The sequence below is a fragment of the Diuraphis noxia genome, unplaced genomic scaffold (genome assembly GCF_037042655.1).
Source record: "Diuraphis noxia isolate RWA-SAM2 unplaced genomic scaffold, SU_Dnox_SAM2 contig0002, whole genome shotgun sequence".
NCBI lineage: Eukaryota > Metazoa > Arthropoda > Insecta > Hemiptera > Aphididae > Diuraphis > Diuraphis noxia.
The window spans coordinates 59227481-59248305 of NW_028301712.1; the positions used below are offsets into that span (position 1 = coordinate 59227481).

General features: G+C 30.2%; 1 protein-coding gene across 2 annotated transcripts; it reads left to right on the plus strand.

Moving 5' to 3' along the window:
- Positions 1–181: 181 nt before the first annotated feature.
- On the plus strand, positions 182–19890 carry PlexA (plexin A). Of its 2 annotated transcripts, XM_015512632.2 has the most exons (3): positions 182–941; positions 9122–9196; positions 11661–19890. In XM_015512632.2, the coding sequence occupies exon 3, from the start codon at positions 11676–11678 to the stop codon at positions 17499–17501; it is 5826 nt and encodes a 1941-aa protein (XP_015368118.2). In that variant the 5' UTR covers positions 182–941; positions 9122–9196; positions 11661–11675; the 3' UTR covers positions 17502–19890. The 2 variants fall into 2 exon arrangements, with proteins under 2 accessions (XP_015368118.2, XP_015368117.2); XM_015512631.2 differs by lacking the exon at positions 9122–9196.
- Positions 19891–20825: the final 935 nt, after the last annotated feature.

A 20825-nucleotide genomic window follows, 5' to 3' on the forward strand; every position in this document is an offset into this window, starting at 1 on the left:
TTGCCGGTTGCAACAGCGCCGCCGACTGGTCGATAAAGCTGAGAAATTTGTGGGCGCTGACAGTGCGGGCCCGCCGGAGCACAGTCGACTGGTATACTATCCGAGTGTGTGTTGTGTGTGTGTGTTTGTGTGCGCGCGGGTTCGTGTGCGTGTGAGCGCGACCGTGTTTTTTCGTTCGTAGAATCCGGCCGCCGCCGTAACGTTTGCCCGTGTGTTTTTGTGTGCGCGCGCTCGTGAAACAGCGCTGTGCCTGTGCGTGCGTCAGTTTGTGTGCGTTATCCGCCTCCGGTAATTCGACTCCTTCAGTCTATTCAATAATATTGTTGTTGTTGCACATACGCCGCGCGTTCGGCTGTACAGCAAATTAATTTTTTATGATTGTTATTATTTTAGTTCGATTGTTTTACCACCGATAGATCGTTCCGGTTCGCATTTATATACTAGTAATAATAATAATATTCCGCGTTGATATAGTAATTAAGTAATACTTGTGTAAATTTTATTTTTTGTCACAGCCGTGTGCGTGTCGTGTTTATTGTTTTTTCGCCGATACGTTGTGTTTTTGTGTTGTCGTGCGCCGTGAAACAATATGGTCTGCTTCTCGGGGAAAGTGTTGAGATGACGACTCCGTCGTCGTTTCGTGTCGTTTCGAACGTGCCACAGCCGCTACTCGCCGGTGTTCATTAAACGTACGTGAACGGGTCACCGCCGCCGTCGTCGATTAGATCGGTTCGTTCTTGTGCGCGCGAATGCGATGCTGCCGGACGCAACGGCGATATTAATTACGAAGATAATCGCCGGAAACCGACGCTGTTGTCACTCTCCGACGACCCCCAAATTCTAGAGAAGAGAAGTCTGCCGTGAAAACATCCGTCCGTCCGTTTTCCGCGGCCGCCATGTCTTGATACTACGGACGCGCCATGCCGTTCTCCGGGCACGAGGTACGTTGACAACCCTTGTTCAACCATTATCAATATTGTTGTCGTTCTCGTAGGTCGGGCAGCTAGGCAGGCGGATGTTTGGGTTTGAGGATGAATTTATTTTTTTTTGTAGTTCCAGCGTCCTGCCCCTGCTGGCAGTTTTCGTGTTCCCCGCCGAGAGAAAGGTCTTGAGAACCGCTCACGACGTGCGAAAACAATCGCATCGTAGTGGTGCGTTGCCCGCGTTGTGGCGGCTGCGGCGCCGATCTCTGAGATTAGCATTGTTGTATAAAATACTCTCGAAAAGTATTTCTATTTTTCTCTCATAAAATGTGCTAAATAACCCACTCATTCAAGTATAATTCCGACCAAAATTATTATGAACATACTCAATCATGTACCTCTAAATCTCACTCTAAATGTAAAAAAAAAGACCAAATGATAGTAAACTCAAATAAAGTCCATTAAAAATAATAGGTATACTAAAATAATTTGATACCCAAATATTTAATCTTGATCAAAGTTTAATATCACATGGGGTACCTATTTGACAAACATATTTTTAATCAATATTGTCAATAATGCCATGTAGAGGTTGTAAGCATGATGTTAAGAACACTGTATGATCCATAGATAATAGAATATCTATGGTAAGATGCGGGGTATTATTGCTAAAGTTCAGAATTGGTTTAAGTCCATGTAACACGTCATTTGCTAACCCATATTATCACATTATTATAAGTATTTATATATTAAATTATACTGTTCTTAGGACAAAAAAAAAAAATTAAAACTTATGAAATGAATAAGATACCTAGAAATATTGAATGCAATAGGTGGACATTTTATTCAACACTAATTTTAAATATAAGTAGGTACTACAGTAGGATATAGGTTTCTAAGTACATCCTATAACTTTAATAATTGGTTAATTGTATGGCTTTTCGATTATAGATATTAACATTGTGTCTTACTTATTTTGACAAATGTCAAATGTGTTTCACCAATATTACTTTGGAAGTACTTTTTTCATTTTTGAGATATTTTATACTCAATTTACAATTATACCTATATGGTTTTGGTATATAAGTTGGTTATACTAATAGATACTTCTGTTTCAGGACAAATAAACAAAGTTTTCTATACTTTTATTTTACTTCATCTTTAATTTGACATCATACCTAATGTGACCATAATTTTTTTCCTTCAAAGCGGGACACCTGTACATTTTAATAAGAAAACCATATAATTTTGCGTAAAATAACAATTTTTTTTATTGAATAAAAAACATTAATTGTTTATATGAAAAATGCGAATATTATATTAATCATAATAGTCTCCCAACAATTATGGATTTTAGTGTTTCACAGTTTATATAAAATATGTAGGTATACGTCATATACTGTTAACTGTAAAGATACAGTCAGGAGCGTCATTTGGGGGGTGGCAGGGTGTGCGGTTGCACCCCTTACTTTTAAAATGTTACTATTGGCCTGCGCCTTGCTGAAGCCTAAAATAATGCATGAGCCACGAATGCACAATTATTTATATGATTAAAATCAAATTGTAATAACCGGTCTATAATGTATGGAAATAATTTAATGCAGGATAATATACATATACTTATGTATATCTATTTTTATATGGCCTGGTGAAATTTCAAAATGGCCTGCTTGAAACTTCGCACACTCGAAATAAATTTGAAATGACGCCCCTAGATACAGTATAAATGTATGATTGTGATATGTGATCAATAATTAATACCTACCACATGTCGACTTTTCTTAGAACGGGACATTTTTAGGTTCTTTGGGGACGGCGGGACACTTATCTCGAAAGCGGGACTGTCCCGCCCAAAGCGAGACGTATGGTCACGTTAATCATACCCTTATTTTTACTTATAATCTTATTTACCTATAGCATAGCAAATTTTATATTCAGAAGAATCCATATAACTCTGTTATTCTCAATACATATTACCTAGAGTTAATTGGTTTATCTATTACACCATTTAAAGATAGGAAATTCATGCTAAGATTATTTTTTAAGCAATTTATGCAATTAATAAGCATTTTATTTCAATTGTAATATTTTATCTTGTAAATTAAAAATGCTAAAAGTTTTTTAAGATAAAAATATCAAACAAGCCTAGTGGGTCATTTGATAATGTTTTTACCTAGATTTTTACCTAAAAATTTAATAATTGATCAAATCAGTTTAATGTTAAAAATTACAAAGGTAGTAGGTTGGTAAAATGGATTATTCTGAATGTAAAATATGCCATGTAAAATGTTTGAAAGATTGAGACAATATAGGCGTGTATTATGTCGTCTTAGTGACTTAATGTGATACACACTAGAATTTATATTTACCTTATCATACAATTTCATGTTAGACACTACTTCTGAAGGTGAAATATCTCTTGTGCTTTTATACGTTGTGACCTATGCTTTTAGAAAAGTGTGCCTTACCATATTTCTTGATTCCTTATAACTACTAATTGGAATGAAATGCCCAACTTTTTTACTATAAAATTTAATTTTTACAAATGTTTTATGAACTTAATTTCATTTTAGTAGGTAGGTTTACTAGTCTATATACCTATGATATAAATATATATATATAGTTACTAGTTAGGTATCAATTTAATATAACAATACTTACCAGATCAAATTGAAGTCTGATCTCCTATAAGAGTAACATTTTTATTATTAGTATTTTGTGCATGTCATAAGTAAAATGTTTTTGAACACCATATATTGTGTCATTGATTATCGTTGATTATTATTGATATAGGTACTTAATTTTTCTTTGACAGTCATTACAAAATGCAGATACTTACATTATAGATATTAAATAATTATATTTTTCTTGTAAAATGTTATTAGGTAGGTATACTGTAGGCCCTGTAATAAATTTCAAAAAATTTAATGAAATTTTTTTTTTTAATATCAAAAAGTTTGTAATTGGTGATTGCATACCTAACAACAAAAAGAATTGTGTAAGTAAATAACGAGGTAAATAATTATAAAAACTAACAGTATTTAACAATATGTAGCTAGGTAACTTAGTAAAGTAGCTTGTAAAGTAGGTAATCCATCAATATATTGACACTAACCAATTAATTTGATATTTATTAAGATAATTAAAGCCAATTGATACATCCTCCTATGTATTAAATATTTAAATAGGTATCTCATGAAAAATGTATAGGCAGAGTTTTATCTAAAGTGTTTGATAATTATATATTAAGCTATATTTTATATCATAAGTTAAAAATACTTAATTCCTAACAATAAAGTGATTAAATATGCTTGTTATAGATATTGTAAAATGTAGATTTTAGTTTGGTACCTATATACTTAGTATGAAAAAATAAATTTTAATTTGGTAAATAAAAAAATAATTGGTAGGTATTTACTTATAATCCTATAATAGGATACATCCTATTAAAAATTATCAAATATTATGATAGTGACATTTACTTTCTAATAGACACCTCTAAATGGTAGAATTTTTTTTGGAAATAAACTACAATTTCAAGTACTCAACCTGCTCAATAGTGGAAAAAATGTCTAAGACCGAAAGTTTTACTTTGCTATATTATATCAGTGTTGAATGTGTGGTCTAGGATTAACTATTTTATGTTCGTTAATATCTTCAAACGATATAAAATTGGTTGTAAGTACTAACTACTAAGTACATAAAAACCTCGATAAAATCTGTTAACCCAATTTACAATAATTACCTAATCTTGATTTTATTTCAATATAATATGCAGTATAATAAATGTTCAATAATTAAAGTATATAAGTTAATAACTTAATATTCTGACTAATCATTTTGTATCAATTTATACAAGTATTATCTGAAATATTATATAATACCTACTTTTAATATTTATTTGAATAATTTTGAAATACTTATCAAAGTGTCAAATATCTCTTATTTTACTAACTGTATACATTTTTTCAATATATATACTTAGGTATATATGGTTGTAAAATGTTTAGTTAGATAAACTATTATTAGAATGTATCTATTGTGGGTATATAAAATTAAAAGGTGTAAGTACCTACCTACCTATATTCCTTTCCAAATGCTGTTCAATAATCAAATTCCAATCGTTGTTATATATATAAGTAGGTTTATATATGATTATTAATTTATACATTTTAAAATACAATAAACAATTACTGATAGACATTATTATTTATTATGTTTCTACCTATAGTTCTTAGCTTAGTGAGTGGTTGTTACAACCTGCTTCTTAGTGCCTATCAACTGTTTCTAAACTTTCTCAAAAATTGCCATGCTGTCTTGATGAACACTATCTTCTAGGATTATTTTATATTATCCTAACCTAACCATAAGATTGGAGGTTACACAAAAATGAATTATAATTATTATTTAGTAGGTATAATAGTATACCTACCACTTTGATGCTATGTTGAAATTCAATTTATATATTAATATTTGACAATAATTATCCTCATCATGACCATCATAATATACCTATTGATATTTTATGTCTATATTAGTTATAAAAACATAATCAATACCTACCATTTTAGTATAGGGTGTAGCAAAACAGATATTTCAGTGTTGAAAGGCTTAAAAAAAACGACAACTATCAGAAATTAGGTTTATTTTATTTGGTACATCATGCTGTTTTATGCTTTAAATTCTGAAAATGACATCTGAGATGACATCAGAATGATTATGACCCTCTATAGTTATACATTTATGAAGGCAATTCCTAAAGGTTTTGACTGCAATTGGGTACATCTCATTTTATATAGTGATAATTTTCTCCAAAAATTTGGTCTTTGAGTTCTTCCAAAGTGTAAAGCCAATTTTTAAAAACATTATTCTTCATGCCCCACCACGTGTCCCACAAAACAACTGAAGAAGTCCCAAATGCTGAAATTAGGTGCTCTATACTTACTTATACAATGGTTGGTTACTCCATGTACCAAAACAACTTATCAGTATGCTCTTAGCCTTTAGCCCTCAGGATTAATATTAATATATATATTTATGTATTATGTAGCAGATAGTAAGAGCTATGCATAATGCATTTAGTATTCTTATCTATTTCTTTACTTAGAATTTAGATAATAAATGATCTATGAAACAGATATCTTGGATTGTTATAAGACAGTGGCTGGGAGTTGCACCCTATTTTAGTTTTAGCGATTAACATTGCATAAAATTATTTGATCTCGAGTGAATATTCATTTTTATTTTATCATTGAGGTTCTTAACTATTTGCCCTATTTGGTCCTTATTTGAACAGGTATTTTTTGTGGTATTAAAAAATGCATCACCTATAGGTATACCTCTATTCTTACTTTATTTGAAAAATAGAAAAACTGCAGCACCAGAATGATAGTACTGCGCTGATTGGCTAGTAGTCAGAAGCTCACCATAAGTGAATCATGTTGTGTTTTTATTGTGATTTTTTTCTATACTTATTTAAAATATACTTATGTACCTACTATAATGTTAAGATATATTTTGAGGTATTTTAGTCTTTAGATGCCCTTATTTGTACTTAACTATTACTTTAAATATTGACACCTATGTATGTTTGTTACTTAGCTATCAGGTTTGGGTTATGGTACAAATTTAAGTGGGTATACTTAATTGTGATTTATATTTAACATATTTCTCTCTTTTTGATAAATTATAATGGAATGTATACAATAGTAAGTAAAGTAATTGTGATTTTGATCTAAATACTTTAGGTTGGTACCTAATAAGTAATAATATATTTTTAAATGCTAAGTTAGAATATATTGTTAAATAAATTATTTACTTTAAAGTTTCTACAATTACTGATGTAAAATCCATAGCAGAAATATTTAAAAAATAACTATACAATTTATTTTATAGTTGGTATACTAAATACAGTGCCATAGAAACCGCAGTGCGTGCGGTTCATTGCACCGGGGCCCCACGTTGCAATTCCCAACATGAAGCTCATACTTAAATAAAATAATATAACTAATATAAGAATTAAGAATCCATACTAAGAACAATTTTTTAATAAAATCATAATATAATGATAATAATGCCGTTAGTACTTTGTTAATTTAGTATAATATAGCATCCCCCTGACTTCAAATTAGCACTCCCAGCTCCCATATAATAACATGTAACAATATAATTATTTTTAAATATTTTGAATACATAATATATTATGTACAGTATAGTTGCTTAATAGTTCAAATAAATAAAGAGTAGCTATTACATTAACATTTACACAATTTCAAATTTCAAATTAGCTATTAATTTGAAGAAAAATTAATTAAAATTTGAATTAATTATATTTGTATAGGTATAATTAAAAAGTAAGAATATGAACTAGTAAAATTTTTAAATTATCACAATGCAGTATAGCTATGACCCCAGAAATCTGTGTACAATCAATTATTTCAGCACCCCTTAATTCACACCCAATGTGCCCCTATCTAAAGGGGCCACAGATTAAATTTGCACTGAGGCCCATCTATTTCTAGCTACGGCACTGACTAAATCCCGCTAAATCCTAAATACAGTAAATTTTTTGAGGCGTTTTTAGTACTTCATGAAACTAGTGAATCAAGGAATTAATGTTGATAATGAGTTGTAAAATTGAATGATTGAAAAAGTAGACGAAACAAAGATTTTGTATTAGAATTAATATGATCAACAAGTGTTTGATGGCTGCCTGTAACAATTAGTAAAAATGAATGACAGTAACTAATAAGTAATAACTAATATGTAATAGAAAAGATACTGAACTGTGTGAGATAATAAAATCTATTTCGTAAGAGTGTTGGGTCACCAAACTGACACATTTGTGACAAGTTAATATAATTTCTAAAAAATAATCATAATAACAATAGATTTTCATTTTTTGAATTAAATTAAATAGTGATACTGACAAAGTAATTGATTTTAAGGTTATTTGATTACTTGTACAATACCTACCCAAAAAAATCTTAATAGATTTATTGAACTGTTATATTATAAGGTATGTATGTCGTATATTAAAAAATATTTTGTATTGTTTGACTGAGAACATGCTGACCCTGGCAATGAATGTATTTTGATTTAAGTTATTCCTTTTGTTGTTAGTTAGTAGATTTAAAAATCTATATTTTGAAGATTAAACAATAACTTAGTTATTGTTATAAGTTATACCCAAATATCAAGTGTCTTATTTTTTTTGTGTCTTATGCTTATAAAAGTAAGTAACAAAGAACGAGTACTATAGAATCTACTTTCATAGCTCATGATGCAGGAAGTAAAAGTGACATCTGTCACACTCCCGTTGTATTTTTAATTTAAACACTACACTTACGTGTTTTATTTTAGGCGTTTATTTAATAATGTATTAAACAATATTCTTATTGCATTAATCAATTTTTGCGTAACAAATTATTTTGTGGTACCATATTTTATTAATTATGGACTTACGTCTTACGGTATAGTTTGAAATGTATATTGAAAATTAGCAAATAATTATTACATTTTTAATCGTACTTAAATAGTCTTTATTATTTAAAAAGACATTTCACTCACGTGTATTGTACCTACCTATTTTTTACTTTTACACTAGCATATCATAGAAAGATTATTGATTGTTACTATTTACCACAGTTTATTTATAGCTAATATTAGAGGAAATGTGTTACATTTTTAGATGACAGTATAAACAATGCTCAACAAATTAGATAATTATTGGTAAATTTGCTCTAATACTTGCTTTAAATAAATTTTAGGTAGGTAAAAATTATAAGAATTCATTACGTATATTTGCTATTTACTATTTACGCATGTGGAAGACAAGTAGCAAGTGACTACACATGCGGGTACAATTGGTACAAAGGCCTCTTAAAAATCTATATATATATTTTATTATCATTTTGTATTGTATAAAAAGAATTTTATATAAGTACGTTTATATTAATTCAATGAAATAAAATCTTTAAAAAAAATATTGTTTGAATATTTAATTTAAATATGATGGTGTAAAATAATTTAAAAATAGTCTAGTGCAATAGAATAATTAATACGTTGATAGAACTATAAATGAATTTTGATTTCAAGTTTATACTAACACCATACGAATAAGGAATTTCTAGATTAGGGATACAATTTAAGATTTAACAATAATTACTTGATTATTAATTTCTTTACTTTGATTATAGGTATTAATTATTTCAGTGTTGTATCAAATGTTGAAGGAGGAGGGGGCACCTGCATTCGGGCGTAACTTCTTAAAAGTGCGTAACATTTTACAGTCAGTGGCGTGGTGAACGACGTTTACCTAATGCAATTGCTTAGCCCTAGAACAAACATTCAAAATTTGTATACAGAAAACTATACCTTTATGGAGGGGGGGGGGGTCATAGTATAAATAATTTGCTTAGGGTTTGAAAGATGTTCGCCACGCCACTGTTTACAGTATTACATTATATATTTTAATCTATTATAAAATCACTGTAGGTCGGAGGAATGAACCAAAATTATATTAATTTTATTAAATATTACTATAATAATTATATTTTGAAGCTAAATGTAATTAATTTATTCAATGTTTATTAGTTTATATTATTCGTATGTGTTTTTGTTTATACTCTATACTCTGTATTCAGGCTAACAAAAATGCTAGTTTTGGGGTGCTAAATGGCTGGCCAAAATCCGTGCTAAATCCGGCCTTGAATCAGTTAGGTTAAACCATAGAATAAAAGCGACAGTCAGAAAACTGATCGATTTATTTACATTATTATGGAGGCTCGACATGATGTTAGCAGCAGAGGCTCAGCATGATGTAACCATTTTTTCAATGTACCTACCTATTATTTCATTAAAAAAATATCTTGCGTATAGAACACAACGTTAAAGGACATCGTAACCGAATATGTCTTCCTTTTAATAACGCTTAATATAAGCAATTTTATGTTTATAATAATTAATTTTACTTTTATAATTTTTAATTTATTAGGTAACAATATTGTCTAATTAATACCCACATAAAATTTATAATCAGTTTAAAATCATGTGCAGTTATGGCGTCACTTAAAATAAAAATATTTTATTTATAATACCTATTAAATATGAGTTTTCAACAAAAAAAATTAATTATTCACTACTTATTGTACTGTCTTATATTGTGTACCAGTGATAAGTGAGTATAATGTATTTTCAGGATATACTCAATACTCTTATGTATAAAATTAATTTATATAATTTTTGTTGGTGGTTTATAGTTATACGTATTAATAAATGCATAATTTTGTTGATAGTAATATTTTATGGAAAGTATATCATATTCTTAAGCCATTTCTGAACTCTCAATTTTTCATGAATACTAAATTTGGTATCTTAGGTTACGATGAGTTTATTGATTAAGGAAGTGGGTATATAGGATGTAATAGAACTACCTAACTAACAATAAGAAAAAAAATTATACTAGTTTATTTTATAACAAAAATATTGTGAAAATTAATTCAAAAAGTTGAAATTGTAAAACATAAACTACTTGACGTTGTATTACCATTGACATTTGTCCAAATATTAAAAAGTTTACAAATAAGCTATTTTGAACTTTTCCCCAAAAAATATAATAACATTTAAAATGTTCTGTATAAAAAATAAAAAGTGTAATGTTATACTGTACTTATAGAGCAATTGTCTTTATATTATGTATACATATATTTATATATTTAAAAGAAAAATGTTAAATATTTTTGAAAAACTTTCTTTTCGTTCGTATTTTTTCGAATAACTGTATACATTTTTTATTTTATAATTGAAGCAAAATATTTTTCTGAGAATTATAGTGTAAAAAAACGGGTAGATAATTAGTTATGAGAAGTAAAGTTTGGTTGTGATGTAGAGTGGAACACTGGAACAGGGTACCCCACAAAATGTTAGTCAACTTTTCCGCTCATCTACGTGAACTATTTAAGTTTAAATACTTAAAAATTATAAGTTGTAAGCTTATACATATTTAATTACTCGTTCCAAATCCAATTTTAATACATTGAAATTTTCAAAGAAATAATGTTTAAAAAAAAAATATATATATATTTTATAAAACATTTTATTTCAAAAACAATTTAAGGACTTCAAATTATTATGCAAATAGTATAGATCAGAGATATTCAAACTTTTTCAGCACGCGGCTCCTTTGGGTGTTCACAATATTTTTACGGCTCCAAAATTATTATGAAATAATTGAAACAACAACGGATACAATATGGGAAATATGTTATATGCGGGTGATAATAACAGTGACTTTAGCACTAGAAATAAAACTTCAAATGGTGGGATAGTGAGGTGTGTCGTTTTCATTTCCATAATGATTGCAAATAATGTATATAATAATTATACAAGACCTATGATGTTTGTTTTCGGTGCTTTGACGCGGCTCCCTTTGCAAACTCTCGCGACGCCCCTGGGAGCCGCGACGCACAGTTTGAATACCTCTGGTATAGATATTACTAAAATGTTTATACTTTTTGAGAAAATGAATATTAAAAGTATTATATAATATTTCAGATAATACTTATATAAATTGATACAAAATGATTAGTCAGAATATTAAGTTATTAACATACTTTAATTATTGTACATTTGTTAATAAATATTAAAATATATTAAAAAAAATAATCTTGTATTATAATAAGTTTACTGTAGAATGCTGACTTAAGTTCTAATGTTATTTATCTATTTTTGTTTTAGGAATAGACTGTTTATATGGTCATCTATCAACATATGTCTTCCATATTCCCATGTACTGGCAAAACCAGACGTCGTACAATGCAGACCTCCCACCGTCTGTGGGTAACACTTTTATATTTGGCGTGTCTAAGTGTAAGTTATAGTCATTCCAATATAATAAAAATATTCAAAGACGATGATTCTACACCAATGTTCAACAACCTTGTCATTGACAAGAACACTGGACGCTTATTTGTTGGTGCCATCAATCATCTATATCAACTTACACCTGATCTCAATGTAACCAACCAAGTAGTTACTGGCCCCATCGAGGATTCTTTTGAATGTGGAGCCAATATGTGTCCTAACTCCACTATTAAAAACTTAACTGATAATGTAAATAAAGTACTTGTTATCGATTATACTACATCCAGAATAATCACTTGTGGGTCAGTTTCACAAGGCATGTGTACAGTTCGAAATTTAAATAACATATCTGATACAGTACAATTAGTTAAAGAAGCAGTGGTTGCGAACAATATGGAAGCATCTACTATTGCTTTTATTGCACCAGGGCCTCCAAATCCACCTATGACGCAAGTAATGTATATTGGAGTTACATTTACTGGCAACTCTCCTTATCGTTCTGATGTTCCGGCTATATCTTCTAGAAGTTTAGACACCCAAAATATGTTAAACATTGCTCATGTTGGAGTTATTTCTGGTACTCGGGTATATGTAAATACTCTGAACCGTGAACGATATCTCATTAATTATGTTTATGGTTTTAGTTCTGAAACTTTCAGTTACTTTTTAACAACACAAATGCGTAGTGTAACATCACCTTCTCCATATATATCTAAAATGGTAAGATTGTGTCATGAAGATAAAAGTTATTATTCGTACACAGAAATTCCGTTAGAGTGCACTAGTAAAGACCAGTCATATAATTTAGTACAAGCTGGGTATGTGGGTAAAATTGGCTCAGACTTGGCTACAGATCTTGGAATTACGCCTCAAGATGACGTTTTGTTCGCTGTATTCTCAAGCAGTAACCAAAGCGAAAGCGAGTTGAAAAACAAACCGAATGACCAAAGTGCACTATGTGTTTATTCACTAAAAGCAATACGAAGAAAATTTTTACAAAACATAAATGCATGTTTTAGTGGAAAGGGAAATCGAGGATTGGATTTCATATCACCAAGTCATGCATGTGTAGGAACCAAACTTCAGACAATTACCGAAGATTTTTGTGGTATGGATGTAAATACTCCTTTAGGGGGTGATTCACCTATGACCGCTATTCCAGTATTAACGTTCAATACTCGTCTCACTGCTGTAACTGCAACTTCTACTGGTGACTTTACGGTTGTATTTGTTGGAACGAATAATGGGCATGTCAAAAAAATAGTTGTTGAAAGTTCTGTAAAAGCTATTGAATATGGAGATATAGTTATTCAAGAGAACTCTCCTATTAATAAAGATTTAATAGTTGATCCCCAACAAATGCATTTATATGCAATGACTAGAAACAGAGTTTCCATGATTAAAGTTCAAGAATGTCATATGTATTCATCATGTTTGGATTGCTTGGCTGCAAAAGACCCTTATTGTGGATGGTGTTCATTAGAGAATAAATGTAGTTTACGCTCAAATTGTGAAGATGCAGCAAATGATCCATTATATTGGATACCATACAAAAGTGGTAAGTGCACTACAATAGTTTCTGTTACACCGAGTCAACTTCAAAAAACCACAGCTCGAACATTGGAACTAGTCATTGATAATTTGCCATTGCTCGAAGGGCCATTTCACTGTGCATTTTCAGTGTTTGATAAAGTGTTGGTCACTGATGCTATAAGAAAATCATTTGGCGTCAACTGTACAACACCTCGAACTGATTTACTACCATTCATACCAGCCAATCAACATCATTTCACTACAAAACTGTCAGTCAAAACAGCAAAGGGACCAAATTTTGTAGCCACCAATTTTACATTCTTTGATTGCAGTACTTACACATCGTGTACTCAATGTGTAAATTCTTCATTTCCATGTGATTGGTGTGCTGAAGCTCATAGATGTACGCACGACACGGCAGAAAATTGTAGAAATGATATTTTAGTTACTGGTGTAAATCGTGTTGGTCCAAGTTTCCGAAGTGGACCATCATTTTGCCCAACAATTAATGGATCTGATACGGGAAGTACAGAAATTTTGGTACCTTCCGGTATTAAAAAACCGATCAGAGTAAAGGTCCACATAATTGGCCAATTTATTGCCCAAACACGTTTTGTATGCCAATTTAATATAGAAGGTCGTGTTTCGAGTGTTAATGCGGCATTAGTAGCAGACACCATATATTGTGAAACGATGGAGTTTAGTTATAATTCACACTTTTCTAATATAACCGCGACTTTTGCTGTGATTTGGGGTGGATCAAAACCATTGGATAATCCACATGACATACATGTTGTTATTTATAGATGTAGTGATATGGCTGATGACTGTGGTATGTGTTTAGCATTACCTGAAAAATATAAATGTGGATGGTGTCAAGCGACTAATAGTTGTGAAGTTATAGATCAGTGCGACCGGGCAGTTGTTACGTGGCTCAATCGTAACAAAACTTGTCCTAATCTACAAATTACATCATTTTGGCCACTTGCTGGACCATGGGAAGGACACACAAATATTACAATTATTGGAAAAAATTTAGGAAAAAGTTTTAATGACATATATAGCGGTGTGACTGTAGCCGGGCTACGGTGTGCTCCATACGCGCATCTGTATGAAACTACCAGAAAAATAGTGTGCAGAGTTGATGGACCAGGCAGTGAAGACATAAGAGAAGGTCCTATTGTGGTTCAAGTGGAAGGATTCAGGGGTGAATCCAAAACAAATTATCATTTTGTTGACCCCATCATAACTAGTCTGTATCCTGGATACGGTCCAAAATCTGGCGGAACAACGCTTAAAATAGTGGGGAAGTTCATGAATGCTGGAAGTAATATTCAAGTATTCTTCGAAGATACTTTACCATGTATTGTTGTTAATAGTACATTCTCTGAAACTACTTGCATAACTAGTGCTTCCGACGCTCAAAGGGTTGGGAAAATAAAAATGTTATTCGATAAGTCTGAAAGAAATTTTGATCGACAAACATATGAATACACTGATGATCCTAGTGTCGAATCTGTTGAATCTGGTTCTCCGAGCCAAGTAAAAGTTCCTAAAGGTATTGTATCTGGTGGTATAAAAGTTTCAGTTAATGGTAAAAATTTTGCGTTTGTTCAAACTCCCCGCTTGTATGTTTATTATATGAATAAAACATATTTCGGGGAATGCTTTGTACTAAGCAACTCTAATTTAATATGCGAGTCACCTAAAGTTGAACCACTTCAACGAATCCAAGCTAATTCGTCTAGCCCACCCATTGAATTAGATTATGGATTTGAAATGGACAATGTTACAAGTGTTCAAAATATATCTTCGAAACCGGGATTTTCAAAATTTTTACTTTATCCAGATCCAGATTACACACAATTTGAGGATGTCCAAGGGGAAAACATTAAATATTATAAAAGTGATTATTTAACTATAAATGGCCATTACTTGGATCGAGCTTGCCAAGAAACAGACGTTACAGTGCAAATTGGGACAAGTTACTGTAACGTGACTTCATTGTCTCGTAATCAACTCACCTGTAAACCCCCACCCATTCAACCATTAGCAGTATCTGATGATTTTCGGTTAACCAGTTCTCATGAACTTCCAGACGTAATTGTGACAGTAGGATCAAGTCTGAAGTTTAACATAGGAAAACTCAGCTACGCACAATCTGAAGTTAACAGTCCTTTGACAAATCCTGCCCTCTTTGGTGGTATTATTGGCATGGCTATAATTGTTATTATCTTTATCGCCTTTTTGATCGCATATCGCCGTAAATCGACTGAAAGTAGTAGAGTCTTAAAAAATATGCAAGAACAGATGGACATATTAGAACTCCGTGTAGCGGCTGAATGTAAAGAGGCGTTTGCTGAACTTCAAACAGAGATAACAGATATCGCTGGTGATCTTACTTCAGGTGGTATTCCATTTTTGGATTATCGTACATATTCGATGAAAATTTTGTTCCCGAATATGGAAGACCATGGAGTACTCCAACGAGAAAAACCAGAATTAATTCGAAAAGAAAAAGGTATCCGTTTGTTTGGCCAATTAATATTAAACAAGACATTTTTATTATTGTTTATAAGAACTTTAGAGAGTAATCGTTATTTTTCAATGAGAGACAGAGTGAATGTGGCTTCTCTAATTATGGTGTCTTTACAAAGTAAAATGGAATATTGTACTGATATATTAAAGACTTTACTTGCAGAACTAATTGAAAAATGCATGGAAGGTAATAGCCATCCAAAGTTGCTTTTGAGGCGTACTGAAAGTGTTGCAGAAAAAATGTTATCATCGTGGTTTACATTTCTGTTATATAAATTCTTAAGGGAATGTGCAGGAGAACCTCTGTATTTACTGTTTAGAGCAATGAAACAACAAGTTGATAAAGGACCCGTTGATGCAATTACTTCTGAAGCAAGGTATTCGTTGAGTGAAGAAAAATTGATAAGACAATCAATAGATTTTATTCCAATGACCGTATATGTTTCGATTTCTCAACAAACCGCTTTCGTCACTGGACTCGATCCAAACACTGAAAATATACCGGTTAAAGTTTTAGACTGTGATACAATTTCACAAGTTAAAGAAAAGGCATTGGATACTATTTATCGAGCGATGCCTTGTAGTCAACGACCTCGGACATGCGAACTTGACGTTGAATGGAGAACTGGTACTTCCGGTCGATTAATTCTATACGACGAAGACTCAACAACAAAAGTGGAAGGAGAATGGAAAAAACGGAACACTTTACATCATTATATGGTTCCAGACGGTGCATATCTAAACTTAGTTTCCGTTAAACAAATGTCAACTTACAATTTATCAATACTCTCGGACCGCATGGACAAACACAAATATGAAACTTTAAATTTAACGAAATTCAACTATGATAGTCCACCATATAGCAGAGCTACATCGCCATTGAACAATGATCAAGATGGAGGTCTTAAGTGTTGGCATTTGGTCAAACATCACGATAACGATGCACAAAAAGAAGGCGAACGTGGTAATAAAATGGTATCAGAAATATATCTCACTCGTTTACTAGCTACCAAAGGTACTTTACAAAAGTTCGTAGACGATTTATTTGAAACGATTTTCAGCACTGCTCACAGAGGAAGTGCTTTGCCTTTGGCTATCAAATACATGTTTGATTTTCTTGATGATCAAGCACTTCAGCATGGTATCTCTGATCACGAAGTCGTACATACGTGGAAAAGCAACAGTCTTCCTTTGCGTTTTTGGGTGAATCTTATTAAAAATCCCAACTTTGTTTTTGACATACATAAGTCCAACATAGTTGATTCATGTCTATCAGTTGTTGCTCAGACATTCATGGACTCGTGTTCGACTTCAGACCACAGACTCGGCAAAGATTCACCAAGCTCAAAATTACTTTACGCTAAGGACATTCCAGTGTACAAGGACTGGGTAGATCGTTACTATTCAGACATTAAAATCATGCCAGCAATATCGGACCAGGACATGAATGCCATGCTTGCCGAAGAATCAAGGATACACATGACGGAGTTCAATACAAACTGTGCTTTGTATGAACTCTATATGTACGCTGCCAAGTACAACGAACAGCTAATGGTAACACTTGAAGAAGACGAATTTTCTCAAAAACAGCGACTGGCATATAAATTAGAACAGGTGCACAATTTCATGATGGTAGAAAAATAAATAGGGGCCATTAATCAAAAGACGGTTAAGATAATTGCTCAATACCGAGTATGAGTGGTTCAATGGGGTTCGCTAATTTTTTAGCGATTTTATACATTGTGGTATGTAGAATGTAAGATGTTTTTTTAATATACAAAAAAAATTAAATTAATAAATAATGTATAAGTTTTTAAACAAAATTTATAAATGGTAGAAATAAGACGATTTATATAGATAAGATAACCATAATATAAATACGCATAAAAATATAGTAATAAATTAACATATCTATTGCCTAGTTCTTGCCAATGAGATGTTACCAATACTACTTACTCCAAAAATAAAACTAAAACGTTAAAACCTAAATTTTCGGTTGCTTTTCAACAATCTTAAATATAAGCAATTTTTTTTTTCATATATCCGTCCAAATTTTCTACCATTCTTTGCCCTTGATATGTACTTTTAATTCAAATATATTTCAACCTATATTCTATAAGACTGAGTTAATTTTAATTTAATTTTTTTTTTGTATTCATGATTTATAGTTTTTCGTTTGATTACTGCTTTTGGCACCGCTCTAGTTAATGCACATAAATAAATAAATTACCGAATAACAAAATAATATAATATATTAATATATTGCTCCAAGATAGTGTTTTTTTTTTATATATACATATAAATATTTATATATTTATATTTATACCATTCCAAAAATATAACAAATAATGTTATGATTCCAATTTTGTATTCAGTATTACCTCATATTTGATAAAAAAAAAAAAAAATAATATTATTATTTTAGATTATAATTGTAAGTACCCAATGAATAAATATTTTGTACTCCTGTATATTTTCTCAATAACTTTTAATTTTATTATAGTGGTTACAAATTTTTATTTGCACATTAAATTGAAAATTGATGTACATCTTTATCCCATTTGAAGTATGTATTTGTGGTATGTGTTGTGTAAATTTTTGTTGATTTTGTTATTCATTTTTAATTGTAATTTCGTATTATATTACCTAGTCTTCATTTTGATTTTATGCTTTGTTTATTTTTTTTTCAAATTTTAATTTATTAATTATATAGCTTTTATCTGAAAAAAAAAATATACATGCGTACTTTTTATAAACATTGAATAAAATTGTATTCACGTGATACGTAGATGACGGTTAATCTACATAGTCAACAAACATTCTTATTTATACATTTTTTAAATGAAATCACTCTAAAGAATAAATTATCCTAAGTTCAGTGGTTACAATGTGTCTTTCTAGAAAATGACAGTAATTTATTTTAAATTTATACAATTTTATGAACATCCAAAAATAAATTTTAGGTTTTTTTTGTAAAATTAACCGTCTTTTTGTGTATTTAATTTAAATAATTAAAATGTAGTGGTTGTATTCTCATTATAATCGTATTTACTTTTTATTTTAGTCGTTTCATTAACTATGGAGGTGTATCATAAAAAAAAATGTTTAAACCTCTAGTTGACCACAGTGAATCAACGATAAATCGTTAATTCCCCTTCTGCAATAGCTGCAAAAAATTTGAAAACTTATTTTCGTTAAAGATTTCCTGGTAATATTTGCCGCTCGATTAACGATTGTAATTATTAACTATTAAAAAAAAATAATCCTGCTAAATTTTATCGTCGAACCATAATAGTTACTATAATGACTATGCAACCACTCCATCATATATCTATACATATTATACATATACGGCATTTGATTTATTGTGCCCTATAAATTTAATTTAGGTTCCTATAGCGTAAGAATATAATATATTGTTAAATAATTACCCTTTTGTCCTGTCCAAATATAATAATAATATTATGTAAATAATAAGCAATTATTATATATTATTATAAACATAATATAATACAATATTATGTATGTATATATATTATTTTATATGTAAACACACATATATATATATACATGTGTATGATATATAAATATATTAATTAAAACAATAATTTATATTATGTATATATGATATTATTTGTACTGCGTGTTTTTGTGTACTGTTTGTGATTGTGTGTAAATAAATTATTATAATTGCACACGTAATGATTTTTTTTTTTTGATTTTTATTTATATAATATAAAACACAATTGTGAATGTGATGAAACGGAAACGGAACCGCCGCGACGATATTATAATATAATATACAGACATAAAATAATAATATACTATGCATAATAATGTGTATCAACTATCAATAGTAATAAACTATATATATATTATTAATTATATAACCATTTGTACGTACGATATTGAATAACATTATACATTTTTTCAAAAATTGTGAGTGATAAAAAATTGAATTATTGTTTATGGTGAATTTGTTGTAAGACTTTGAGAGAAAAAAAATAAAGACAGAAAAAAATTTAAAACTAAAGTTAACCGGCTATGAATTCATTATTATTTTTAGAGTAACCGTTCGTCTCCAACCAATACTTTCAAATCCTTTGTTCATTATACATTCTATACATGAAAGATTAAGAGATGATTTTTTTCAGTAATCGCTGAAAATTTTTCTTCACAATTAATTTTTAAATGTTAAGTCTGTCAGATTTTCAATTTTTTATTTAAGACTTGCTGCATAATTAAATTTTATACCTAGGAATAGTAACCTGTTTATTATTCAATTTAAGAGTTTTCTTTCATAAATAAATATTAGTATTTGTTTATTTCAATGCAATATATATTTATATAAATTAATATTTTGTACATGTCTAAGAAATAAAATCACCGTAAATAGGTACCTAACTATTAAAAGGTAATACTGTTCAGGTAAGTATTTTAAAATGTTATAGGAATATTTTTTTATTTTCATTTTAACAAACTTTTTGTAACTTTAATTTCCACACAAAAAAATAATAAAACTATCTCGACGAATCGGTTTTTTTTCATGCATTTTCTTTACTAAAAGGATATAGTTACCGATTTAAACTGCAGTCTTTAATATTGAGTTGCCGAACAATTAAATAATTAATTTTTACATATTATTGTTTTAAATAGTATGTATATATCCGTCCACGATGGATTGTAACACTGTTGTACGATTACTATGATAATATGATTGTGATCTGTGCTGCGGCTGAAATATATATAGCTTTGCTATGATTAGTCTTATAATAATGATATTATTCGAATGTAATTACACGGTTGTACTGTTATATGATGGTATAGAATCTCGCTGTAAAGTGTAGACTAAAGGTGTACAAATCACACACAATCGTTTCTCGTATAATAATATTATATAGATAAGAAACCTGCCGCCGCCGTCGCCAACTCGAAGGTACCACACGCTCATTGTGTCCGAGTAAATTA

Coding starts and splice junctions, on each gene's coding strand:
- PlexA (XM_015512632.2), top strand. CDS start 11,676: ATGGTCATCTATCAACATATGTCTTCCATATTCCCATGTACTGGCAAA.